At 52.0% G+C, this 27,825-nt stretch overlaps 1 protein-coding gene across 4 annotated transcripts in view; it reads left to right on the top strand.

Annotated features, from left to right (window-relative positions):
- The window catches only part of ATP2B2 (ATPase plasma membrane Ca2+ transporting 2), a 161,426-nt gene that overhangs the window by 68,936 nt on the left and 64,665 nt on the right, over positions 1 to 27,825 (top strand). For all 4 annotated transcript variants that reach the window (XM_007446332.1, XM_007446329.1, XM_007446330.1 and 1 more), the window contains 3 exons: positions 13,094 to 13,291; positions 20,457 to 20,714; positions 21,724 to 21,849. In XM_007446332.1, coding sequence (XP_007446394.1) covers positions 13,094 to 13,291; positions 20,457 to 20,714; positions 21,724 to 21,849 — 582 coding nt within the window. The remainder of the gene's footprint in view (positions 1 to 13,093; positions 13,292 to 20,456; positions 20,715 to 21,723; positions 21,850 to 27,825) is intronic.

The following is a 27,825-nucleotide window of genomic DNA, read 5'->3' on the forward strand; positions in this document are numbered from 1 at the left end:
AATAAAAAAAGTGGTTCTGAAGAACCTAGGTGCAGGACAGGAATAAAGACACAGATGTAGAGAATGGACTTGAGGACACGGGGAGGGGGAAGGGTAAGCTGGGACGAAGTGAGAGGGTGGCATGGACATATATACACTACCAAATGTAAAATAGCTAGCTAGTGGGAAGCAGCCGCATAGCGCGGGGAGATCAGCTCGGTGCTTTGTGACCACCTAGAGGGGTGGGATTGGGAGGGAGGGAGACGCAAGAGGGAGGGAATATGGGGATATATGTATACGTATAGCTGATTCCCTTTGTTATACAGCAGAAACTAACACACCATTGTAAAGCAATTATACTCCAATAAAGATGTTAAAAAAAAAAGTGAATGAATGAGTGAGAGAGAGAGATTAGTCTTAACTGTTCAACAGGGGATGTTAGACACTACTTGTTGAACATTTAGAGCCATTGCGACTTCCAGAGTGGGGAAATAAATGTCTAATGGACACTTAAGGGGGATCAGAGCAGCATTCACTGTGGGTCAGAGGGCGGTGGTTCTGGGAGGGAGATCCACCAAGGAGCCATTGCAGAAAGGGCCAAATGAGAGACGCTAGGGTCCCAAACTCAGATGATGACCTCAAGAGTGAACAAGAAAGGTCAAACCCAAGAAACCCCAGGGAGGCTGGTCCGTATGGTCTGAAGGAGAGACAGATTTGAAGGAAACGGTAGAGCTTGGTCTTAGACCTCCCGAAATGGAGATGTAAATGAAACAACCAGGTGGGGCTACCTTGTGGGCCCCTCAACATCTTGGCCCAGGGATTGAAAGAGAAGGAGGACAGGATGAGAGATACCGTGAATACCTGAAACACAGGCCCCCACATCGTGAACCCACATCTGTGGCAGACATCACTAATCAATCCCCATTCTCAGTCTCCTCAAGTTCAACTCCAGGTAACCCCAGCTAATCAATCACAGTTGGCTTGCAAGATGAAACTTATTTGTGGCCCCTGTCCTAGGGGTGGCAAGGGGAGCCTTCAGATTGGACTACTCTCTGAAAGCCAGAATAGAAGAAGAAAGGGGCTGATGAAGGAGCAGAGGTGGGAACAGGGAGGCCTCGAAGTTAAGGTCGGGTGTAAACCACCTGTGGTCCAGGTCAGAACCATGTATTTTCCGTCTGTAAGAAAGACTTTAAAGGCTTACAGAGTTTAAACACTTAAACTCTTTTTTTCTTTTAACATCTTTATTGGAGTATAATTGCTTTACAATGGTGTGTTAGTTTTTGCTGTATAACAAAGGGAATCAGCTATACGTATACATATATCCCCGTATCCCGTCCCTCTTGCGCCTCCCTCCCACCCTCCCTATCCCACCCCTCTAGGTGGACACAAAGCACGAGCTGATCTCCCTGTGCTATGCGGCTGCTTCCCACTAGCTATCTATTTTACATTTGGTAGTGTATATATGTCCATGCCACTCTCTCACTTCGTCCCAGCTTACCCTTCCCCCTCCCTCAGGTCCATTCTCTATGTCTGTGTCTTTATTCCTGTCCTGCCCCTCGGTTCGTCAGAACTTTTTTTTTTTTAGTTTCCATATATATGTGTTAGCATACAGTATTTGTTTTTCTCTTTCTGACTTACTTCACTCTGTATGACAGTCTTTAGGTCCATCCACCTCACTACAAATAACTCAATTTCGTTTCTTTTTATGGCTGAGTAATATTCCATTGTATATATGTGCCACATCTTCTTTATCCATCCATCTGTCGATGGACACGTAGGTTGCTTCCATGTCCTGGCTATTGTAAATAGAGCTGCAATGAACATTGTGGTACATGACTCTTTTTGAATTATGGTTTTCTCAGGGTATATGCCCAGTAGTGGGATTGCTGGGTCGTGTGGTAGTTCTATCTTTATAAACACTTAAACTGTTTAAGAGTTTTCTTTTTTTTAAGGAACCCTTTTTTAAGCAAAATCACCCAACTATTATTATTCATTCATTCCAATTAGTGAAAAAGCATCCATTCTTATGAAGAATAATATTCCGAGTGTACAGTTTGATCACTTCCTGAGAAGCCTAACTCTTCTCACCTGACTTCAGTTTTATTGTTCGGTGAAGACTTTAGGAGTGTGCTTTTCTCCTACTGTGGACTCTGTGGCCTGCCAGCCATTCATGCCACACCTGTTTCATGAGCACTTACTATGTGCTGGGCTCTATTCGAAGTAACAGGACAGTCTCCACCATGGAGCTTACAGCCTGGCAAACTAGGGCAAGAGCTGGCCTCAGAGCCACATCTATGGCTTCACCGGTGACTGGCCCCAGCGACCCTTCCTCCTTCACAGCCCGCTTAACAGCTAGAAAAAAGAGAGTGTTCTGTCACCTTCCAGTTATCAAGAAAGCATCATAGTCGACCTGCCAGCATCCCTGCCCCCAACCTGGCAGGAGCAGGGGCATGGCTGGTCAGCAGAGTAACCATCTCTCCACCCCACAGAGGAGGGTGGACTCACCTCCCAGCAGGACCAGCACCGCGGGGCTGGCCGGGGACCTGTGGGCCCTCAAGCCTCACAAGAACCAGGTTCCTAAAAGCAGGCACACAAAACTTCTCTAGGACTCAGAGTTAGCAAAACTACAGAAACAGCTTGCTAAAGGAAGCGCACTCTCCCAAAGCAACGCACTTCTAAATAAAACACTTCAGAGAGAATGTGGCAGGTTTCTAGAGAGAGACATCGCTGGGTTTTGCCACTAGTCAGGAGATGGATGTGGTGATGACCATGTCTGCTCCAGTTGGAGTCCCTGAGTGTGTTTTCCCGGCGGTCACCGTGCTCTTGGTATTAGCGTGAGCCTGGGTCAATGAAGCATCTTTATCAAGCCCAATGCTGCGCCCACCACCATGCCAGGCCCCTGAGTGAGGGGACAGGAAGTGCCCTGCCCCTGAAATGAAAGCGTTGCTGACCCTTGTCTGTTGCACAGGCAGCGACAGAGGTGGCCTTTGTCAAGTTACTGGAGAGACACACAAAACATTTAAACTACAAAAGAACCCCCAGCAGTGTGCAGCGAAGCATTGACATCAGTGATAGATTCCTGGCGCAAATGCTCAGCTGGTCCCGAAAGAGCCTGTGTCACAGAGCACAGCCTACATCGTAGAACAGCAGGGGAATGGGGTCGTGGCATCTCGAGACCTGGGTTCTAGCCCTGGTTATGCTGCTATTGGCTTCATGCGCTCGAACAAGTCACCTCACCTCCCCAAGCCTCAGTTTCCTCCTGCATGGAGTGTCCAAAGGCTATTGGCTTGTGTAGTTGAAGCCCTTTAACCTGTACATTTAGGGAATAATTCTCAATGCACACACTATACTAAGCACTCTATGCCAGGCATTGTCTCACATAACCCTCTCATCAGCCCTATGGGGTCTGCAGGATCTCCCCTTCTTATAGCTCAAGAGGCCCAGAGAAGGTGAGTGACTTGTCGCAGGTCACACAGCTGTGGAAAGTGGTGCAGCCGGAGCCATGGTTAGTTGTTGGAGGCTGTGACCACACAGTTCTAAGCCCAGAGGATCCAAATTAAGTGCATATCTCACCTGCCCCCGGAAGATTATGAGGCCATGTATGGCAACAGCACTACACGGTTAGGCCCCCAGGTGGGTGTAGAAAAGCCAGGAAGGGTGGGAAGTGACATTTCTGCTCACCAGTGTGTGACTGGTGCTTGGTGGGATGCTGGTGCAGGGAGGTGCACAGTCACAGTTTACTGAATGAATAAATGAATGAACGAACAAACGAATGAGGCCACACACGTACTAGTTCAGAACAGGACTCAAGCCAGCTTCCCTGGGTTCAGTTCTAGCTCTGTCACTTCCTAGTTGTGTGTAAAATGGGATGATAATAGTATCTCCTGCAAGGAGCCACTTGGAGGATTAAATGAGTCTGTACATGTGAATGCAGTTAGCACAGGACCTGGCCCAGAGTAAACCCTAAGTGTTGCCTGTGATGATGGTGAGAACAAGTGATTTAACCAGAGGGTTGCGTATCTATGTTGTGATTGAGCATTAGCGCTATTGGCCCAGGTGTTTTCACAGCCTTTTCTCCCCCTTTCTTGCTCCCTCCCCCTCTCTTCCCTCCCTCTGTTTTTCCTCCACAAGCACACAGTGAGTGTTTCCTGTGTGCCAGCCATAACCAAGGACACAAAATGAAATGACACAGGTCTTGCCTTTCAGGAGCTCAAAATTAAGTAATCCCAGGAGTCAGTTAAAATACCACTTGATACAGCCATAAAAAGAAACGAGATTGAGTTATTTGTAGTGAGGTGGATGGACACAGAGTCTGTCATACAGAGCGAAGTAAGTCAGAAAGAGAAAAACAAATGCCGTATGCTAACACATATATATGGAATCTTAAAAAAAAAAAAATGGTTCTGAAGAACCTAGGGGCAGGACAGGAATAAAGATGCGCAGACATAGAGGGTGGACTTGGGGACACGGGGAGGGGAAGGGGTGGGCTGGGACTGGGCGAGAGAGTGGCATGGACTTATAAATACTGCCAAGTGTGAAATGGATAGCTAGTAGGAAGCAGCCGCTTAGCACAGGAGATCAGCTCGGTGCTTCGTGACCACCTAGAGGGGTGGGATAGGGAGGGTGGGAAGGAGACGCAAGAGGCAGGAAATATGGGGATATATGTATACGTATAGCTGATTCACAGTGTTATACAGCAGAGGCTGGCACACCATGGTGAAGCAATTATACTCCAATAAAGATGTTAAAAAGAACAAAAGATAAATAATAAAGTACAAAATGTTCAGCCTTAAGGATACAAACAGCATGATTTCAGAGAAGGGATAAATTACAATAAAAATATAGAACTGTCAAAAAAAAAAATACCACTTAATAACTTCCGTGGGGGCTGAGCAGTGTAGAGGGGCCACTAGATCAGAGCGAGGCCAGTCAGGGTGGCTTCCTGAGGAAGGCAGTGACCCATCCCAGGAGGAGGCGGGCCAGCAGAGCAGCCAGGCAGGCAAACGGCCAGGCAGAGAGAGCGCAGGCGCACTGGAGGTAGAGCAAGAGGAGATAAGAGGTTTTCCACCAAAGTGACATCATCGGTGGCACACCCCGTGCCCGGTGTGCCTCCGCACAGGGCAGGCTCACGCCCTCCCCCGGTTGGCAGCACCTCCGCTGAGTGTGGGGACACAGGCTGACCCAGCAGCCTTAGAAGGCCCCTCGTAAAAGCTTAATGGTTTTATGAATGGATGATACAGTTACGAGACAAGTGTGCAGGAGGATCTCGGAATTTTTGAGCAAGCAGGGCCCTCACAGGGCTAATCCCAGCCCCTCAGTTGAGAGGAAGCAGAGGCCCAGCGAGGTCACACGGCCAGAGATGGGGGGAAAATCAAGGTGGGACGCCAGATCCCAGCTTTCTCACGTGCCCACTCCCCACCGACCTGTCTTTGTTTGGGTTCCCCAAAAGCGGTGTGAGTCGAGGATGGGGTGCAGGTGGTGTGTTTGGGAACCATCTCAGGAGTGAGAGAGCAAGGAGAGGAAAGCAGGGAAGAGAAAATGCCGATGGGAGGTGAGCTGGTCACTGCTGCGGGCGGTGGGGGCTCAGCCCCGCTGGACCTTTGCAGGGAGTGTGTGGGATGCATCTCAGAATTGTCCCTCTAAGCGTGCAAGCCTGGGGCATCTGACTCCCAGCTCCCGCTGGGTGTGGTCTGGGTAACTGCCGGCACTTCTGGGCCCCCTGCTTGGGGACACCCAGTGAACACCCAGCTACAGGAAGAGCCCTGAAGCAGAAGACAAATTCGGGGGGCACATGGGGGTACGGCCATTGTGCTGCAGAGCTGCCCACCACGGCTGCAGCTTGGAGTCACAGGGGACCAAGGGGCAGTGGCCCTGGACACAAAAACAAATGTCACAGCTCCTTAGCAGATAATAATAGTACCAATAATGATTTCCATTCATCAAGGTATTTCCCTGCACCAAGTGTGATGCTGCGTGCATTATGTGCGTCACCCGAGGAAGTAGGTACCAGTTATCCCCCTCGCACAGATGAGGAAACCAAGGTCCATAACTGTTGATGTGAGTAACTTGGTTAAGACCATATAGCTAGAAAGTGACAAAGCCAGAATTCAAACTCAGATCTACCTGATTCCACAGACCTCCTTAAGCCTCCAGCCATACAGCCTTTCAGGTGTTCAGAACCTGCCAGGTGACCCAAGTGCAAGGGGCATGTCAGGGTTCAAGGCTCTGAAACATTCCTCTTCAAAGGAGGGAGAGTGCGGCTGTGGATGGCCCAGAGTGCGGATCCCTGAGCTCTCAAGGATTTGCCTTGGGGAGAGTCACTTTCTCCCCTCTCTGTGCCTCAGTTTCCTCATCTGTAAAATGGGGCTATTCCTGATGCCTTTCCAGCCTCCCTCATGAGGATCAGCCCGGTTGGAAGAGCTTGCACTGGTTAACGTACGGTGAAGAGACCCAGGTTCATGTTCTGGGGGTCATGATACAGTGGTTCAGGCGTAGACTCTAGATTCAGACAGATTTGGAGTTGCCCTCCAGAGGAGAGGTTTCTTGACATCCCCATGCCTCAGTTTCCCCATCTCTAAGATGGGGATAACAAAATGCCGTCACAGGGAAAACACGAGTATCATCACCGTTTTGAGGTTTAGGTATGCGAACTCAGGTCGGTCCCTGAACCTCTGTGAACCACGGTTTCCTCATCTGCAACGTGGACCTCTTAATACACGCTCTGCAGAGTTGAGAGGCCCAAACAAGATCAGGAATGAGGGCCCATTTCCTAAAACTTTTACAAGGGAGTTACTCTCCGCTTTCTGGGGTCTTCATGGGTAAAAACTGTCACACCACCATCCTCCTCCCCTGCTCCCGTCTCTCCCATCGCCCCCAGAATTGTTTCATCCTGAAAGAGACTCTATTTCTAAGAGATGCCTCCTGGTCCTCTATAAAGCTGCCTTTTTGAAGAGTAGGAGAAGCTACTATCACAGAAACGAAGGCCTCTCCTTTCCTCGTGTTTATGTCAGATAACTGGATCTCACCAACAGTTTCCCCCAGTAACTTCAGGCACCTCCCTAAGTGTGAGGGATGCCGCAGGGTGAGGCTGAGGCTGGACATGTGTGTTTCCCCAGCAAGTCCTTTTGTGGAGATCTGGTTGGAGCGTTCTCCATCCCTCTCATCAGCAAGAAGGACAGAGGAGACCACCGCCTTGGACACAGGAGGAGACCCTGAGTATCTTCCCTGCCCCCCAACCCCGGCCTCAGCCTGAAAATACCTCAGAGCAGACATTGCTTTGGAGTTAAGTATTGCGCCCTCGTCACCTCCTTTCTTCCTATGCACCTGTTTATTGAACAGCTAGTGTGTATCAGAGCAAGACAGATGCAGTCCCTGCCCTCATGGTGCTTAATAGTCAGCAGGAGAGTCCAACATTAAGAAAAAACAATTACATTATTAATTATTAAAATAAAAATTAAAATGAAAGGGATTTTCAGTGAGGTATGAGAGCATTCAAAAAGGGGTCCACCCTGGGCAGGGAGAGAGACAGGTTCAGCTGAGTTAGTTGCAAATGAGAGGAAGAGGATTCCAGGCAGAGGGAACAGGACATGCAAAGGCTCTGAGGCAGGAGGGCACTGTGTTGAAGCCATACTACAGAGGCTGGTGACACTGGAGTATAGTGGTGGGAAGGGGGTGATAAGACTTCAGAAGAAAGCAGGGACCACACTGTACAGGGCCTTCCAGATCTGGGCAAGGAGAGTGGATTTTCTCTGTGCAGTGAAGCCCCTGGAGCATCTCCAGCAAGGACCTGACATTCACACAGTGCACTTTATGCTTTTAAACCATCCCTCTGACCACTAGGTGGAGAATGGATTGAGGGTAGCAGCAGGGAGATGGCTACGACTAATATGCAGGTAGTGAAGGGGAGTGATTGGATCTGAGTTAAGTATTTCTTTGGGCAGAGGTACACACAGGTACTAAGTGTTGAAGCCAAGATTTTAACCCAGGAATATTTGTCTCCAAGTTCATGTCTAAAGGTTACATGGAAAAAAAACATGCATTTTCTTACAGTACATAGATTTCCCCCTTTAAATTAAACTTTGAATCATTCAAATAAAACATGAATACATTCTCCTGGTTAAAATCGAAATATTTCAGTCGAAGCTAGAGTCCCAACCACTGCAAGCAATCAGAGTGCCTTTTTCCTCCCCAGAGGTTCCACTGTCATGGGTTTGGAGCAGATCCTTACAGACATTTTGCTACATATTTACATATATATGTACCCACAGAAAATATAAATTGTGGTTTTCCTGAGTTTTCTGTTTTACGTAAATGTAATCAAACTACACACATTGCTCTGCAACTTGCTTTTTTCACTCAGTTTGTACTATGTTAGTACATATAAATGGATTGCATTTTTAAAAATTGTTACATAGTATTTTATGGACTGGATGCACCACAGTTGATTTAGCCCACTCACTTTCCAAAGACAGAAATGCATTTTTCTATAAATGTTGTAGCTTTTGAAGGGCTTATGGGGTTTTTTTTCTTTCAAAGTATAAGGCTTTTATTTATGCTAATGGAGGAACCTACACCACAGCGACAACAGAAATATTTAGCAACACCCAGCCTGGTGACTAAATTTTCCCATTTTCTTCAGGTGCTTGGCATCCCTGGGAGCTAGCTCTTGTCTATTGCCAAGTCTCTGTTTATAGCCAAAGGCTGTCTCGAGAACAAGGAGAACAGTGGAGTTGTTAGCTTTTAGGTCCTGGGCCCTAAAATAGGCATCCTGGCACGATGCAGAAATAGTACAGCTGTGGAGCCTCAGAGACCTGGGTTCAAATCCCGGCTTTAGCTGTGTGACCCTGAGCAAGTCACCTTACCTCTCTGAGCCTCAATTTTTCCATCCATGAAATGGAGTTTACAATTGCCATCTTATAGAATGGCCAGGAGAAGTGAACGTATGCCACATGTAAAGCAATGATCACCTAAGAGCACGTATGTGTCCATTTAGTGCCCTGCTGTCTGCAGCCCCAACATAGTGGAGGGAATGGGGTGGCGGGGAGGTGGTGGGGGGAGGGAGTGGGTGTAGGTCCTGCATCTCTAAAGGGGTCACTCAAGGTCCCAGAACAGTGAAAAGACGAATACTCTGCCCCTGCTGGCAGTGCCGTATGGGGGTGGCATATGAGTTCAAAGGGATTTTCTGCCCAGATTCTGGGCACCTCCTGTATGCCAGGCACTTCCCATATTGCACGGCCTTTCACCTTCACCCCAGCAGGCAGAGCAGAGGGTTGTCCCTCTGCCCCAATTTGCAGGTGAGGCAACTGAGGTTCCGAGAGAAGGGGTGCCACTTGCCCGAAGTCTCAGTTAGTGGCAGGTTGAGACTGCAATTTGGTCCCTCTGTTTCTGAAAGCTGCCCTGAGGCTGCAGGCAGCTGCTCTGCAGAGCACCCCCTCCTGGAAAGATAGGGAAGCTCCTCTCATGATGACATCTCAGATGTCTGCATTCAACCATCAAGAACCCTTTGCAGGAGGAGAGAAAAATGGCTTTTCTGGCCTCCCTTTTTCCAAGGAGATGAGATAAAGGCTACTCAGAGGTCACCTCAGGACAGTCTGAATCAAATCTCTTAAATGAGGTTGACAGAGAGAGAGAGTATGAAATGTCCATACTTTTGTGTGTGCAATAAGGCTTAGTTTTTTGAAGCTCACTCACTTCTCATTTGAGCAAGATGAGAAGCCCCTCCCTTGGTGAAAAGGGCCTGGGCCAGGAGTCAGGAGTCCAGCCCCGGCTCTGCAGCTGAATCACCGTATCTGGGCCAAGTCATTTCCCCATTTCTGGGCCTCAATTTTCCTGCCTGTCAAATGGGAGAGTGAGACTGGCTGACCACAGGACTTGTCCTGCTCCAACAATGGGAGAACCGGCGGGGAGGGGATGGGGGTGCTTTAGGGGTAGGGTTGCCAGATTTAACCACGTGAAATACAGGATATCCAGTGAAATTTGAATTGAGGTAAAAAAATAATTTTTATTAGTATGTCCCCAGTATTATAGGGGACATAACTTACACTAAAAAATTATTTGCTGTTTATCTGAAATTCAGGTTTAACTGGTCATCCTGTATTTTCTCGGGCAGCCCTATTCAGGGCCTTCACCTCCACTGGACCGCCCCGCCCCCCCCGTTTCTTTGATACAGATAATTTATGTCTTCACAGCTTCTAGATGAAGTCCTGGCCACCCACCTTCCATCCGGATCCTCACCACCCACTGCCACCCTCCTGCCAGTGCCCACTTTCCTGCCTACGTAGACATTCTGGAGCCATGGGCTGACAGGTTTCATGGGTCTAGGAATTCCTACAGCGGAGATAGGGGTGGAAACTCAGCCAGACTAGGGGACTTAAATCAGTGGAGAAATTTATGTCCATGTGTGTCACGATGGCTAGAGGGACACAGTGTCTGTGGCTGCTCACAAGCGGCTGGTCCCATTCTGTGCCGCATCCACATGTGTGCACATAAACCAGTGGTACCGCATCCATGTGTTATCGAGAAAACTGTCTTTGGATATAAGGTATCAGAGCTCCCAGTCCCCGGCCTTCAGCCAAGCCCATCCTTCACGTCACATGTGGGGAAACTGAGGTCCAGAGGGAAGTGGCTTGTCTGCAGTCACATGGCCTTCCACTATGCCTGTCCTCACCTTGACTGCCCTCCTCCCCACCTTATTGGGGGGCAGTCTTCCTCCTCCAGGAGGTCGTGATTAATTACTCCACCTCCTGACACCGGGCAATAATAACCCGATATCCTCACCTGGAGCCTGGCGTAGCGCTAGGCACCTTACACGGACAGCCTGCCAAAGCCTCGTCCTGCCCCTGTGAGGTAGGCCCCACCATTGCCCACATTTTACAGAAGGGGAAACTGAGGCACTGGTGGTGAAGTCACTTACCCACAGTCACTCCAGATTGGGATTTGAGCCCATGACATCTGACTTCAAGCCCCACCTGAGTTCTTGGTGCTTGGTCTCAAACTAGCCACCTACGGGCTAAATCCAGTTTATGGATATGTTGTGTTTGGCCCTGGAATGTTTTTTTGGTTTTTTCTGTTGTTGTTGTTTTTATTTTCGGTACCCGGGCCTCCCACTGTTGTGGCCTCTCCCGTTGCTCCGGACGCGCAGGCTCAGCGGCCATGGCTCACGGGCCCAGCCGCTCCGTGGCACGTGGGATCCTCCCGGACCGGGGCACGAACCCGTGTCCCCTGCATCGGCAGGCGGACTCTCAACCCCTGCGCCACCAGGGAAGCCCCCTGGAATGTTTTTAATGGGGAAATTTTACATCAAATTCCAGGTGTCCAGCTTGTCTTAGAAGACCAGAGAGTCTACCACACTGGGCCCACAGTCCCCCACAGGAGATGAGAAGTATCTGTCCCCTTTAGAAGGGCTGAGATTCTTCACTTTGCCCCAGTCCCCATCACTCCCTGTTGCCTCCCACCCACCTACTTCCCTCATTCACAAAACCTGCCCGACCCCACAGCTATTCTCATTTGCAGCTCCTGTCCTGTGCTCTGACCCAGGACCCAGGATCTCAACGTTAGGCCTGTGAACAAGCGGATGACAGAACCTCTAAGCCATGGCTAGGCCCCCTGACTTGAAGGACACCCATATTTTCTACTGGTCGCACGACTGGTAGAGTCCAGAACATTTGAATCACAGACCCTGAGGAGATTCAAAGACTCATCTCTCCTTGAATCAATCAGGAGGAGCCCAGGAGACGGGCTGGTCCCGCTGCCACCAAACTTCTTAGTGAAACCTTCATTTGCTCCAAACCTTATGAGCGGCCCCAAATGTGAACAGACCCCAGACCACTTCAGGGCCTGTAGACCTTGAGGTCCCTGGGCTGCTCAGGGTCCGTACATTCTGTTGAGCTCTCCTGTTTTCAAGATGGGGAAACTGAGGCTCAGAGAAAGGAACTGCCTGACCAAAGGCATAGCTAACTGCTGTAACAGGCCACTGTTGACTGTGCCTAGCCCCTTCCTCAGAGGCCCACCACCCTCTCAAATCTCCCTCCTTCCCCTCATCAAAACCCACTCCCAGGAAAAAGCCTGAAGCCAGTGAACACTATGGTGTCCAGAACCAATGAGGGCTTCCCCTCCCAGGGAGTCTAAAGGGATTGGAGCTTTTAGGTAAAGGGAAGAATTTCAGACATTGTCTGTGGGTGGAACTGGGCAAAGGAAGGAAGACAAGGACCTCCCTGCAGTGCCTGAATCATACTACGTCTTGCCTGCTTGCTCTGGATATAGAGCTCCCAGATGCCACCACAGCACAAGAGGCTGGGGGCAACATTTCCATGTGCTTCGAACAGGGCTGGCCTGGGTTCTCAGGTCCCAGGAGCGGCGTCAAGGCCGCCTCTGGGTCTCATGAAGGCCTTGGTCTCTTCCTCTATGACACGGGCATAACAGCTCGGGCTCCTCCCTCCCGTGCACAGGCAGGACAGCGGATCTCCAGTGCTTACCTGCACTGATAGGCAAGGCAGGTGTGGGGTTTCTTTGGGAACGAGCCACCCCCGGCTCTCCCGTGAGGTCTCGCCAGTCCGGCTCTTGGTGGCGGTAGGTGGGTGTCTCACGGTCGGCATCAGCACCTAGAAACCCACACAGGAGGCATGCCCATGTCCTGTACCCCTGAGCCGTAGACTGTGGGACTCCCAGGACCTCCGAGCTCCTGCATGCCTGAGTGTGGGGCTTTTCCCTTCGCGGGACACTCCCCGGCATTCACACCGGCCGGGCCTGCAGCAGCGAGAGAAGCACGGGTTGAACGACTACCTGGATGAATGAGCGAATGAACGACAGACTGTTGGAGATCTAGAAGCTGCGATGTGATAGCTTATCTATGATAGTAGATACTAGACCACGAGGCCCCACAACTGTAACAGCAGAATGTTCCAGTCCTCCAACCCCAGCACGCTAGTGTCTCTGTTCAGGAGACCCTCTGGGCCAAAGCAAACACTGGGCGCCGGGCTCCTGGTGGGTGCCTGCCGCCCCCTGCCTTGTTTTTGCCTCTCTCCCCTTCTCTCCTCCCTCCGCCATGTGGATGATTCCCGGAACGTGTGTGTGTCTCCTGGGCCCCCAGGCCAACCGCTCTGCACTCTGTCCGCAGGTTTGCCAGGCACCGCTCCAGACCTGGAAAAGAGAAAGCAGATTTTTGGGCAAAACTTTATACCTCCAAAGAAGCCAAAAACCTTCCTGCAGCTCGTTTGGGAGGCACTGCAAGATGTGACGCTGATCATCCTGGAAATCGCGGCCATCATCTCCCTGGGGCTATCTTTCTACCACCCACCCGGTGAAAACAACGAAGGTAAGACAGGGCCTGGGGCCCCTGCTGCCCACCCGGCAACACGCGTGCCTGGCCACCCAGGAGGGCACTAGGGGCTCGTGGCCATGACTCCCTCCAGGTGAGGAAACCAAGGCCCAAGGGGCAGGGCCTCACCCACAGCTAGTGGGTGGCTGAGCCCGACCCCAGGCTGAGAGTGCCCGGCCCCCATTCTCCCATGTGTGAAATGCAGGGGTTGGACCAACGATGGTCATGTTAGAGTGAGTGTTTATTGAGCACTTACAGGGTGCCGAGCTCTGGGCTGAGATGCTGTCCTAACAGCCCCATGAGGTAGGGTCCATGATTATGCCCATCTTAAAGATGAGGAAACCAAGGCACAGAGGAGTGAGTTAACTGGCTCGAGGTCACCCAGCGAAGAAATAGTCCCCAGGTTTTGCACTGGGGCTTGTTAAAAACACCACTGCCCAGACCACTCCCTGAGAGACTCTGGTTGTGTTGGACGGAGCCCAAGGGTGGGTGACCCCGAACTTCTGTCCAGGCTGCTCTCTTAAGAGCTCCCCACTCTCACAGCTGGGGACAGAGCCCCCGAATCGCTCACCCGTGGCCTACATCCCCACTCTGATCTGACAGGGCATCAGCCCTGTTCTCAGGTGCCCTTCTCTCTGGGTGCTCCAGCTTCTGAGCGACCCTGTTTCAGCTCCAACGCTGGGTCTCTCCTCAGAACCCCGAAATTGCTGGCTCCTCAAGGCCTGCAACTACGAAAAAATCCATGATGACGTTGGAGCTCTGGGCACCTGATATTCTACAACAGGCATCACAGACTTCAGCCCACGGCCGACTCTGGCTCACCTCTTGTTTTTATACGGCCCGTGAGCTAAGATTGGTTTTTACATTTTTAAGCGGTTGAAAGAAAATCAAAATGATACTATTTCGCGGCACGTGACTATTGCATGAAAATTCATATGTCATCGTCTAAAAATACAGTTTCGTTGGGACACCCCCATTTCTTTTCCATGCTGTCTGTGGCTGACTTCCCACCATGACGGCAGGGTTGAGTGACTGTGACAAAGACAGCAAGGCCCACAAAGACTGAAATATTCACTTTCAGGCCTTTTATAGAGAAAGTTCGCCAACCTCTGTCCTAGAAGATCAGGAAGGGAAATTTTGCTCCAAGAAAGCCATTCTCCCTCTCCCCGGCCAGACACCGCTCTCTGAGTGTGGAAGGAGAATAAAGTGGATGAAGACTCAGTTTCTGAAGTGAGCCCATTCTCCCGGGTTAGAATCCTGTCTCCATCACTTCCCGGCTGTGTGCCCTTAAGCAAGTCACTTTCCTTCTCTGAGTCTCAGTTTCCTCATCGGCAAAACAGGACGACAGACCTCACCTCGAAGGGTTATTACAGGGAGATGGTGAAGGGCCGTGTGGACAACGTGGCACACACAGAGGGCACCTGGAGGTGCTGGACCTGCAGCCGCTGCGGGTAGACCGCCCCGGGCTTCCTTCCCTGCATCCCCGTTGGGGATCCCACGCTGTGTGACCTGTGGGAGAAGGGCTCTCAGTCCTGGTCCTAGCTTGGTTCAGTGTCAGGCACACCCTTGTGGGCCCGATGCTGAACATGCTTTCCCACGTGACGAGTCTCGGACCTGAGGGGGCATCCCGAAACCTGTCCTGGGTTCTGAATGGGGACATTGTTTTGTGGGTGGAGGAAACAGTGTGCCACTCACCCAGGGAGGGTTCTGGGGCAAACCCACTTTCTCAAAGTCAGGACTTAGAAGTCCTAATGGAAAACCTCATAAATAAATGAGGAGGTTGGGATTAACATATACACACTACTATATATAAAATAGATAACCAGCAAGGACCTACTGTATAGCACAGGGAACTCTAGTGAATATTTTGTAATAAGCTATAAGGGAAAAGAATCTGAAAAAGAATATGTGTGTGTGTGTGTGTGTGTGTGTGTGTGTGTGTGTGTATACACATATATATACACACATATATATACACACATGTATATACACACATGCATGTATAACTGAATCACTGTGCTCTACACCTGAAACTAACACGACACTGTAAATCAGTTATACTTCAATTTAAAAAAAAGAAAGGAAAAGAAAACCTCAACCTCCATTCATCATTCATCCTTCATTCCAGAGACTGAGCACCTCCCAAGGGGCTAGGCCTTCACCAGCTCCATGACAGCTTTTTCCTTTATGATGACAAAGTCTTTTAAACCTGTATCACTCTACGATATATACATAGATAGATAGGCAGACAGATATATATGCATACACATGCCATGAGATATGTGGGATCACATATGTTTTTCTTGTTAGCTTTTTATAATCTGATTTGGCGTTAGTAGAAAAGTGTAAACACTTTTCTTTGTTATTAATTATAATTAGACATTTCCTAATCAATGTGCTGTGTAAGTAGATAATCCTACTAGGGTCACTGCTTCAGGCAAGCAAATAAAAAGTGAAAAGCATGTAAGAAATAACCCTTATGGGCCTCCTTTCCCCAAATGAGAAAGTGGTCTCTGAGGTTCCTTGAACAGCTGTCACCCCACCCCCTCCCAGGCCAGAGTTTTCTGAGAAACTGGATAGCCAAGTCTATCTGGCCAACTACCTCAGTTTTATACCTCGTATTACTAGCTGATTTCTTTTTTCTGCATGCCCTCTTTCCAAAGAGGGTTCAAAGCAGATAAATTTGCTACCACGATTGAGATATAAATTTGACTTTGAACTCCCTGGCAGCCAAAGCAGAAAGTGAATTAGGATGATGCATAGCTCAAGTAATCAACAAGGAGGAAAGGTAGTTCTTTAGGAAGATAGCATGTCCCCTGACAATGAATTCTGGGATGAACTTTCACGTAGGATATTATGAGAGATGCACAATGGGCAGCATTCTCTGCAGAAGTTTTCCAGAAAATACAGACGATGGCACGTGGCTACTTGCATGAGCCTTGAGCAAAGCTAAGGGTGCAACACAAAGCATAATAGGAAGGGTAATTCCTACTATTTTTAGAGCCACCACTAGTTGGAAGCTTTTAGGGTAACAGTTCGTTTGATCCTCACTTGACCCTCACAACAGCCCCATGGGCAGGTGCTATTATTACCCAGGAAACCAAGGCCCTGAGGAGGTAAATGACTTGGGAGGAGATCAGGCTCTGGGAAGCGGCAGAACCGTGACTCAGACCAAGGCGCTCCAGCTCCCGAGCCCACGCTCCTGGCCCTCGGCTACGTTTCCTCAGAAAGTGACCGGCTTGAGTCAGTGCCACCGGAGAAGCGACCTCACGTGACCCAGTTTAGTGCAAGATTAGAGCTCAGCAGGCAGATGATAGAGGGGGTGCAGTGGGAACATGGATCAGGCTCCCAGGCTGTACCAGGAAGAGCCTTCCCCCAGTCCTGCACACAGATGGCTGTGATCACCCCCATCTTAGAGAGGTGGGAGCCAAGGCCCAGAGAGGGGAAGGACTTGCCTAAGGTCACACAGCTTTTAGACAGTAGGGCTGGATTTGAAACCCAAGGCTTCTGGCTCTTTCTACTGTCCCTCCCTTCCTCCCGCTGAGACAGTAGCTCAGGCCACACTCAGTTGATGAGGGCAGATGCACACGCTCTAGTCCCACAGAATGAAGTCCCTGCACCTCGCGACTGTGCTACCTCCGCCCCAACACCCAGGCCCCGGCCTGCGCTCTGAGCTCTGGACCTTCCGTGTTGCCTGGACCACCCCCTGCCATGTCAGACTCAGGCTGCATCAGTTATGTATAAAACGACGCTGGTGATGAACTAACAGGCTCTAGGCTGCCTTGCAGCACGCATAGCCCTTCCCTGTTTGCTTTCTTGGCTCAGAGACCTCCAGACACTTGTCAGAGGTCACACAACACTTTTGCGGCAGGGCCGGGATAGGCATACCCCTTGTTTCCAACTCCCTGCCTGTGACAGCTCCCCTAGTGCCAGAGTGCCAGCAGAGTGACCGGCACATAGTAGGTGCTTAGAAAATGTCTGTGGCTTGACCAGTTTTGAGAGTCCTTATTCGACGCCAGGCCCTGGTAACCACCTAGAAAGTAGTTTCCCCGTTTTACTGATGAACAACTAGAGGGAAGCCCAGAGAGGCCAAGTGGATTCCCCAAGGTCACACAGACAGTATGCGGCCACACCCTAGAAAACCCTGGGTCCAGGGAGGGCAGCTGCAGGTTTCCCAGACCCTGTGGTCACGATCTCCAGATCCTGTCCCTGCCCCAGTCCAAGGGAGCCCCAGAGGAGACCTCAGCAGGGCCTACCCACGCCCCTCTTTCTTCCCCTTTCTCATCTCTTCCCCTTAATTGCACCAGAGCAGCAGGAGTTGTTTTCAGGGTTTGGCAGCTCCCAATAGCTTAAGCAATCTGCATCTCTACTTTCTTGCCATCCCAGGGCACCATGTAATCATCAGATAGTTCTCAAAAAGCTAATGGAATTTTTGCTGGCCAAGTGAGTGCCCTCAAAGGCCCAGAGGGCTCCTTGGTATTGAATCAGCAAGGGCAGCAGACGGGACTTGGAGACAAGGTAACAGGGTGTGGACCCACTCAGCTACCATGCCCTTGGTTCTCAGGAGTCAGTCTAAAGAGAAAAGCTCATGAAAAGGAGAGGACCGATGTCTGCCGTGTACTCACCACATGCCAGGCCCTTACTAAGCCCTGGGCTCACAAAGTCCCTGGGGTCATCCCACTTTATAGCTGTCCAAACTGAGACTCAGAGAGGCCAAGTCACATACCCAAGATCACACAGCAGAGCCTGGATTTGAAGGCATGTCTTTCCAGTTCCAGGGCCCAAAGGCTTTTCATTGTCCTGGACTGTCCCTGAATGTCCTAAACGTTTCAGTAACTAAAGCGGGGGTCCACTGATGAAGCACAGGACAGGGACAAAACAGCCCCTCCCACTTACAGAGCATGTGGCAGGGGCAGGGGATAACAAAGGTCCCAGAAGGAGAAGCCCTGGGCTCTGTATCTTGAATCACTCCCCTGAGTCCAAGAGAATGCATCTCCATGTACTGGGTTTCTCTTTAGCAAGGTTCACCTGTGTTTCCCAGTTTGGGGGATTTCACTGGTGTCGTTCACTAGTAGAGGGGCACCTTAGTTCCCCTCCTCCCATCTTCACGTGGTTCTGAAGTCCAGCTGGATCCCCTCTGACACCTGGGGGCTCGAGGCCCCATTCAGGCTGCCTGTGTGATGACATCACGTGCTGGACGAGAAGCCACCCTTCTTACACTGAGCGGTTACTGTGTGCTCGCTGCGTCAGGTGCTTTACATACAGCCTCTCCGCAGACTTCACCACCACCTAGGAGGGAGCACCTGTCATTACCCCAGTTTTGCAGATGAGAAAACCAGGGCACAGCAGTTAAGCAGCTAGCTCCGGGCACACAGCTGGGATTTGAGCTCAGAGCTATAGCCCGATGTCAGTTACCATCGCCATGATAACGATTATCATCACCACCAAAGGCTGGTTCAGTTCAACAGTTTAAAATTATTGGAAAAGTCTGAAATTCCCAAAGAAAAGAAAAGTGGCTTTGAGAACCCCACGCAGTGGTATAGTTGTTTATTAGCCGATGAGGAGTGGCTGGTTCAGCCAAAGATGTGGAATTTTCTAGTGACCCACACCGCCGGCCTGCAGTGACTCTGTATCCTCCCAAGCATGGGCCCACCAGCTGAGCCTTGACCCTTCCAGGAGCTGAGAGCCAGAAAACATTCCCTGGTACCACCTGGCCTTCTGGTCATGTTGCTTTCAACCCCTCGTTTCCCAGGGAGTCATGCTGGGGACTCTTGAAACTGCTGTTCTCTATTCCTTGGGACTGAATTAGACTTCCAGACAGTCGACCATGGGTCTTTGGCAACATTTTCTACTTTCCCAGTGAGGCCAGCATGTGGCAGAGAGGGCCGCTGGGCTAAGGGATAGTGGGCAGGCCAGGTCCGGTGTCAGATTCCAGGCCTGGATTCAGACTCCAGATCTGCTGTGTGATCTTGGCTGAGTTGCTGTCCCTCTCTGAACTGCTTCTCTCCTCTCAGCCAACTTGAGGATTAAAGTGAATGCCTGGCACACAGCAGGCCTTGCGAATGGCCCAGTGGGGCCCAGCCTCGGTGGAAGGGGCCCGCTCTGAGTTTTCTGGGAGTGGATCGTCAGATGCTGTCCATGGAGAGACCCTTCTCCACCCCCCAACCCCTGCCCATTGGAAGGAAGGGCCTAGGCCAGTACTGGTGTGGCACTCATCTCTCTGGACCTCAGTTTCCACATCTGTCCATGGGGGTAATAGCTCTGAGTTTTCTGGGAGTGGATCGTCAGATGCTGTCCATGGAGAGACCCTTCTCCACCCCCCAACCCCTGCCCATTGGAAGGAAGGGCCTAGGCCAGTACTGGTGTGGCACTCATCTCTCTGGACCTCAGTTTCCACATCTGTCCATGGGGGTAATACCTCTGAGTTTCCGGATCCTTCCGGGGATGCAGGAGACAGGATGTGCGGAGGGGCTTGGAAAGGTCCTAGCCTCTGACTTTCCGGATCCTTCCGGGGATGCAGGAGACAGGATGTGCGGAGGGGCTTGGAAAGGTCCTAGGGCTCAGCACTGCGTGGGCAGGACCTGCCTTCAAGTCCTTCAAGTCCGAGGCCGTGGCATCAGTTGTGTCTGGTGTCTCCTTTTTCTTTGTCACATGGTGGGTCTGGCAGGCCTTAAGCAATGTGGGGCCCAGACCTGGAGGTTCAATGGTGCAAGGGTGTGGCGTGGAGGGTTACTGTGGATCTGACAAGTGGCTCGGAGTGTTGGTGTCCTCACTGTGTAGTCGGGGCTCAAATCCAACAAGGGCTGAGTAAGAACCTCCTATGTGCTAAGCACAGCCTGGAGCTTTTGCCTTCCTCCCCTTGAGTCTGGAAGGTGGTCTGAGGGACTCCCATTTTGCAGATAAGGACACCAAAGCTTAGGGAAGGCTTACCCAGGACCATAGAGCGGCAGCAGCAGGATTCAGACCAGCTTGTTGGAGGGCAGGTCTAGCACTATGGCTCCCGCCCCAGCCTAGAAACCTGCCTCACAGTTGCTGGAAGAAGGGAAGGAAAGGACATCAGCAAAACCGCATTTTAGACCCTAAAGCACTTGCACTATTGATTGCTGTGAGGCCCCTTCCGCCTGGCTGACCCACCCCACCTGCTTCCTTCTGCTCTCTGCAGGATGTGCAACGGCCCAGGCGGGGGCAGAAGATGAAGGGGAGGCGGAGGCAGGCTGGATCGAGGGGGCCGCCATCCTCCTCTCGGTCATCTGCGTGGTCCTGGTCACGGCCTTCAATGACTGGAGCAAAGAGAAACAGTTCCGGGGCCTGCAGAGCCGCATTGAACAGGAGCAGAAGTTCACCGTGGTCCGGGCTGGCCAGGTGGTCCAGATCCCTGTGGCTGAGATCGTGGTTGGGGATATCGCCCAGGTCAAATATGGTAAGTGACCCAACCACAGAGCCACAATGTGGAGCTGGCAACTGGGCACAGGTGGGACCCAGAGAGGCTGGCCCAGGGCAGGGGGTGGATTCCTGAAGGCTGAGCCCAAGCCAGGTTGTCTTCTCAGCTCCTTGGAGAGGTGGAAGGCTCCTTTCTGGAGGTAAGAGTCCAGAATCCATTTAAATCAGAAATGGCAAATACATGGCACACGTACCACAACTCTCCAGACTTCTACCCTTAGCAGACATTCCTGATCAATCCCAGCTCAAAGCCTAGATACATCCTCAGACGCCTTCTCAGTATAACACTCCAAGGACCACTAACACTCAGAATGGGTTGATGAGGTGAAATCCATTTCCCACCTCTGATTTGGCTGTTAATGGACGGTTGTTGGGCTAGAGAAGGTGTTACAGGGAGTGGACATGGATGAGTGAACATTCTAGGCCTGTGATACTGCCATGGAGAACGTGAGCAGGCTGGTGCCAAAGGGGATTTAGATGAGATATGTCCTAGGTAAGTAGAGGCCAAAGATGGGGGAAAGATTGGCAGGCCTCTCCTCACTCAGCCCTAGGGGGCTTGGTTTCCTCTGATAACATGCCTGTCTTGGGGGGCTCTTCAGCCTAGTCAAGAGAGATTAATCCCTTCCAAAAGAATTTCCCCAAAACATAGTTGAGACCAGAGAAGATTGAATCGTTGAGAAAACTGGGCCCCAAATCCATGCCATGCCAAGAGAAGCACTTTATAAACTGAAGGATATGCCCACCGAAGCTAGGATTATTGCGGGACCTAACCTCAGCCCCCCAGGCCTCATGCCCTTCACCCTGGCCCCAGGCTTCAGCTGTCTATGGTCCTTTGATGGGCGCCATCTTGGCTCCTGTATCCTGGGAACTCTAGGCAGCCAGTTCCCAAGGGCGAACCTTCCTTGTAACCATGCCTTGAAGAGAATATTCCAGCCTCTCCAGCCACCTGAGACCCTGCTGACTGACCCCCTCACCCTTCTTCCTACCAGGCGACCTCCTCCCCGCAGATGGCCTCTTCATCCAGGGCAATGACCTCAAGATCGATGAAAGCTCCCTGACGGGGGAGTCTGACCAGGTGCGCAAGTCTGTGGACAAGGACCCCATGCTGCTGTCAGGTGAGCTGTGGCCCACGGTGGGCTCACTCCCATTGCCGGTTCCTGCCCCCATGCCCAGGGGGCATCCATGTCCCCTTTATGAGGCTGGAGGGTCTCAGAGACTTTGGTCCTTGTCTCCGGATCTCTGGCCAACTTGGCCCCAAACGAGAGCTCCCTCCCTTTTCCCCTGCAGTCGTACATTGAGCCTACTGTGCACTGAGCAGCACTCCAGGCCCTGGGGCGAGCACAGTGAATAAAACTGACAACGAATTCCTGCGCCCATGAAACTTACCTTCTAGTAAGTTGATTTTCTGAAAAGTCGAACATGGAAGCCTGTTCTCGTTAGAGATGAGAAAGAATCAGTCTGGTGATGCCTACTTTAGATGCCTGCTGTGTGCCAGGCATTGGGCTGGAGGCTGGGGACACAGCAGTGTACAAGGCAGATGAGGCCCCGGCCTTGAGGAGGTTATAGTGTAGTGTGGAGAGACAGACGATGTAAAAATTCCAGAAGGTAATAGGTATATGATGAAAAAAAAAGCAGGGCGATGGAGTGCAGGTGTTGGGGGAGGTCGGGGCGGCCACGTGTGAGCTGAGGTGTGAATGATGGAAAGGAGCTGGTCTTGCAACTTTCCAGGGAAAGATTATAGCGGGGAGCAGGAGTAGCAAGTGCAAAGGCCCTGAGGCAGGACCGTGAGCAAGAGGGAGACCTTGTGCACCATGGTCAGGAGTTTATAAATTTTCTGCGTACGATGAGGATTCTCTGGAATCAGCAGTAAGCTGATCATGTTTACATTTTTAAGATCTCAGTCTGGCTGCTGCAGGGGGCAAGAGAGGAGGGGAGACCCTGCAGAGGTGAGGCGCCAGACAGATAAAATACCCGCCCTCCAAGCAGGGACACCAAAAAGGCTTTACTGTCCAGCAGCGCTCAGCAAACGTCCTCTGAGCAGTTGCTCTGGGCCAGGCCCTCTGCCCTCCCTTCCATGATGACACAGACTCATCCCCTGGCCTTGGAAGCCCCCAGCTTGAGTAAGCTGGGGGAAGCAGACCAGCAAACAGCTGATTCCACAGTAGAGGGGTGAGGAAGCTGTGAGAAAACCGACAGGACAGAACTATCCAGAGAGGTGGAATTGAGCTGGGTTTTAAGGGGTGAGTAGGAGCCCACCGAGCAGAGTTGTGGAGAAGGGGCCCTCCTAGCAGAGGCGCAGCGGGAATTCCTAGAAATACAGAGGAGAGCAGCATGTCTGCAGGGTACGACGGTAAAAAGGAGTGAGAATTAGGTCTGGGGCATTTATTATCAAGAACTACCCAACCAACATTTATTAAGCACCTACTGTGTGCCAGTGGTTAATGAGACAAACAAGGTCCCTGCCCTCCTGGAGCTTAGAATCTAGTAAAAGAGACAAACAAGGAAGGAACAAAGAAGCAGATATGTAACTTAATTTCGGGTAGTGATAAGTCAGGTGAAGACATTACACCGTTATAGTGAGATAGAGACCCTGAGGAAGGGGACGGGAATCTTAGTTGATCAGGGAAAAGCCTGTCTGAAGAGGTTGCATTTGAGCTAAAACCAGAACAATGAGAAGAAAGAGCATTCTAGGCAGAAGGATAGCGAGTGCAAAGGCCCGGGGGCAGGGAGGGGGGGGGTGTCTGACCAAGTGATCATGGAAAGCCTCAAATGCCCTCTTGGAACTTAGAGCCACGTCAGAGCTCAGTAAATGATCATCGCCCTGTGGCCCTGGTTCTGACCTCTGGGCTGAAGTGGTTGTCAGAGAGGCGAGCATGCTTGGGAGAAGTGGCCAGGCGGGTCATGGGGATCAGTGGAAGTCGAGGGGAGGTGCTAGGCCTGAGTGGATGAGTGATGAAGCTTCCAGACAGTTTGGAGGAGGGAGAGGAGGGACGGCTCCCCGGCAGGAGGCTGGGGAGAGAAAATGTTCGGGGTCACTGAGCTGAAGCATGAGCCACCAGCCGCAGAGGTGGGCACAGGTGCAAAGACGCTAAAGAAGAGCAGCTGGACGGAGTTGGATGGGAAGTCGGCTGGCCGGCTGGGGCGGAGTCAACCACTCCAGTCTCGACCTGCCATCTGGCTGGAAGCCCAGGCAAATGGAGTAGACCCTGGGCCTCTGGATGTCAGGAAACAGGAGCCAGGGTCTCCCGTGGTGTCTTTGTGGGCAAGATTGGAGAAGACTGCTGAGGCCAGGGGATTTCAGGCAGTTTGTGCTGACTCTTGAACTGCTGGCAATCTGGTGAAAGGTTTCTAACGGCCTTCCCTGGAGCTCTGTCCTGTTGCAGTATGGAACGTATGCCCATCAAGTTCACAGAGACCACAAGTCCAGGAAGGCTGACACAGAGAAAGCAAGGGTCAGTACCCACAAAGATGGCCAGAGTGCAGGGTGAACTGGACTCAAGAAAATGAAAGTTGACCGTGAGCTGCAGTACTGACATTCAGAAACCCAACTGCGTGGCGGAGAGGGAGGGCAGTGGCTTAGCCCAGGCTCCTGGGGAAAAGACAGTGAGAAAGGGGCATGGTCAGCCCGATGGAAAGAGAAGAATTCTGTAACAGTCAGAACCATTCTAGGAACAAAAGAGGCTGCCTGTATGGTAGTGAGTTCCCCGTCACTGATTGTGTGTGAGCAGGGCCTGCACAGGCTATGGGGGGGTGTGTTGTAGAGGAGGCTGAGACCCTGAATGGGCGCTGCATTCAGTGCTTCTCCCTGCGGTGAGAGTCACAGATTCAGTACACCTGTTCTCACCTGCACCTCTGCTATAGACACACCTTGTTTCCTCCCTTCTGCCCTGCCTCTGCTGAGGCCGTTCCCTCCTCCCGCACGGCTCTCTCCCTTCCCCATTGCACATTTAACTCCTGCCCATCTGCTCAGTCCCACCTCCTCCACGAAGTCTTCTCTGACCACCCCTGCCCTGTGCCACCTGCGACCCATGCGTTAGCCTGTGACGTCACGCTGCGCTCGGCCCATTCAGGCACAGCCTCATCATGCTGATTGAGTTTCGTGCTGCGCAAAGCATCTCAAATAAAATAAAGAGCAAACCCATCCACAGTGCCACCACCCAAACAAATCCAACAGGTCTCACTTTTATGGGCCCCTTCCATCCTTGGTCGGTCCAAGAGGGGGGGAGCCCGAGCCTGAGGCTGTCGGGAGGTCAGCCCAGCTCCACCCCAGGCCCTGCACACCTTAGGGCTCAGGCACTGTCTGCCAGAGTGAGGAGGGAGGCTGCACTGCGTTGTAGAAAGAGCAGAGTTGGGCAGGCTGAGCCAGATCTGAGCTCTGAAATGAACTTGCTGTGTGGCCTTGGGCATGTCGCTTCACTTCTCTGAGCCTCAGTTTACCTGTGAGGACAACAGTGACGTCCTGGTGTGTGATGTTGGTGAGGCCCCTATCTAGCACAGTGCTGCCGGAGGGATGCTCACGGTAGGCTGGTTCCCTTCCCTGTTCCTCAGACGGAGCCTGGACTTGGGAGTGAAATAGCCTGGGTTCACATCCCGACTCTGCCCTTCATTGTCTGGGAGACCTTGGACAATCTTCTTACCCTTTCTGAGCCTCCATTTTCTCACATGTAAAATGGGAGAGTAACCCCAGCTTATATGTCCATTTCCCCTCCCTTCCTTCTTCTGGAATGTGTCCCCTTTCCCCCTCTCTGGGCTGGCCCTGTCTCTCCCCCATCCAGCTCCTCTCCACCTTCAGCCTGCCCGAGCCTGCCTCCTCCAGGGGGTTCCCCTGGATTGCTGTCTTCCCCAGTGCTCTGAACCCTGCATAACTGCCATTTGGACTCTCACATGACCAGACATCTCGGACCCTTACCCTGTGCTGGTGGCTTTGCTGGGCCTTCTGGTCAGGTGACCCTCAGAAAACACAGAGGGACCATGCTGGGGGCGCCTGCAGGGTCCTCATGGTAGTTCAGACGCCCCCACATGGCATCTGGCACACTGGCTCAGCCTAGAGGAAGGCAAAGAATGCTCAGCTGGATCAGGTGGCCTGCCATACCCGACCTTTGACCCTGGAAAGGTCCCTTCCTCTCTAAGCCTCTACGTCTGTGTCTGTGCAGTGAGCCAGTGAGGAGCCCTTCCCCACTGCCTGCTCCACAGGGCTGTTGTGGGGACCACATGCCTGGACAGATGTGACTGTCCTCTGTGAACGGTGCACGTGTGAGATGCTGTGTATTGTGGAATGAACACAGCCTTTGGAGGCAGAACCTCCAGGTTCCAGCCCTGCATTGGCTCCCACTATGACCTCTGCCCATCAGGACCTCAGTCTCCCCATCTGACAAATGGGGGCAGACCAGCCTTCAGAAAGATTCAGATGTCTCCAAAGCTGAGGGCACAAATGAAATCCTAAAGGCCTGGAGCTCGTCCCCCAGGACACACAGGCAGACACAGGCCCATGTCTGCAGTGGCTTCAGCCCAGGCAGAGTAGAAACGTGCAGAAATCGCAGGTCCCTACGTCCACGGGGTGACGTCGGGGGAGTGTGGACACCAAACCAAGCACTCACTTGCTTCCCCTGCTGCCTGTGGACGTGCCCCCCGCCCCCCGTGTGGCTGCAAAGTCCACTCTCTGCAAGGGGAGCAAGAGATTCAGATTTTTCAGGTCAATCTCCCAATGTTTAAGACGTTGGGAAGAAATTCCAATTTTTCAAAAGCCTGTGTGGGTCAGACAACCGACGGGTGGGCCCTGGAATACAAACTCTGACCTCGGCCTATTTTTTTTCTTAGTTTTGTATTTTAATGTAATTTCAAACTTTCAGAAAAGTTGCAGGGCTAGTACAATGAACGCCTGAATGGCCTCCCCTCTGGTTCAACTGCTGTTGCCATCGTGCCTCCCTTGCTCTCAGGAGCCTCCCTCTCTGCTTCGTCAGGGCCTCTTCCTACTTCAGGTGTGTCTCCCAAGAAAAGGGGTCCTCGTGCATAACCACAGCACAGCGGTCAATTCAGGAAGCATTGATGCAGTACTGATACCCGACATACCATCCATATTCACGTGTGCCAACTGTCCCCACAGCATCCCCCAGGCTGGGAGCCAGCGCAGGATGCCGCGTGGCATTTAGATGTTCTGCCTCTTCAGCCTCCTTTAACACAGAGCAGTTCCTCAGCCTTCTTTTGACTTTCCTGGAAGGCCAGTGGTTTTTAACCTGCCTGGGTCATGAACCCCCATGAGAGTCCCATGAAAGCAATAATCCCTCTTATGAGAAGTAAATGTCCGGACTTGTCACCTTACAGCCTGTCAGATCCCTAGAGAGCCATGGTCTGGTCTCGATTTGCAGCTGGGGAAACTGAGGCCCCAAGCAGGCGTGTAAAGCCCCACCGAGGCCAGGGCCAGAGGGAGACTCCAGCCCGGCAGCTTCCTAGCGCCCACATGCGAGCTCACCTCCGAGGACCCCGTGACTTCATTACCCAGCGGCGTGGCCTGTTTGAAGCACCTGATAGTGAATTCCACGGGGAAACCAACAACCAGTCACCATCGATGTGGCCATGGAAGGGACAGGGGCCAGCGGGCCAGGGTGGGGACTGTCCTCAAAAGCAGCAGGCCCTGGCTCCAGCAGGCCCATGGGCTCGGTCCCCTGCAGGACCCCACCCTCTTCCATCACCCCTGGAACCAGAGCATGAACAGCATGAGGTTACCCAGGACATCGACAAACTCTCTCGGGCCTGCCGCCCACCCTGCCTGCCGAGCGGAAGGCCAGGCACGGGGAGCCGGACCTACCACCACTGCCGCTGCCACCAGGGAGCCTAGGACAACACCGTGACCGCAGGAAGGCCCAGTGTGCCGCTCGGCCCGCGCTCTCTCCATTACACTACCCTGCCTCTTCTCCATGAGAGGCAGCGGGGTGTAGTGGATAGAGCACGGGTTCAAGTCCCGGCTCCACCGCTCACGGTTGTGTGACCCTGGGCCATCGCTTAACCTCTCTGAGCCAGAGAGGCCACAGGTGGGCGGAGGGGCTTGGGGTTGTGCCTGCACTAAAACCTACCTCACAGGGCTGTTGTGGGGG

The sequence above is a fragment of the Lipotes vexillifer genome, unplaced genomic scaffold (assembly GCF_000442215.2).
Source record: "Lipotes vexillifer unplaced genomic scaffold, Lipotes_vexillifer_v1.1 scaffold3384, whole genome shotgun sequence".
NCBI lineage: Eukaryota > Metazoa > Chordata > Mammalia > Artiodactyla > Lipotidae > Lipotes > Lipotes vexillifer.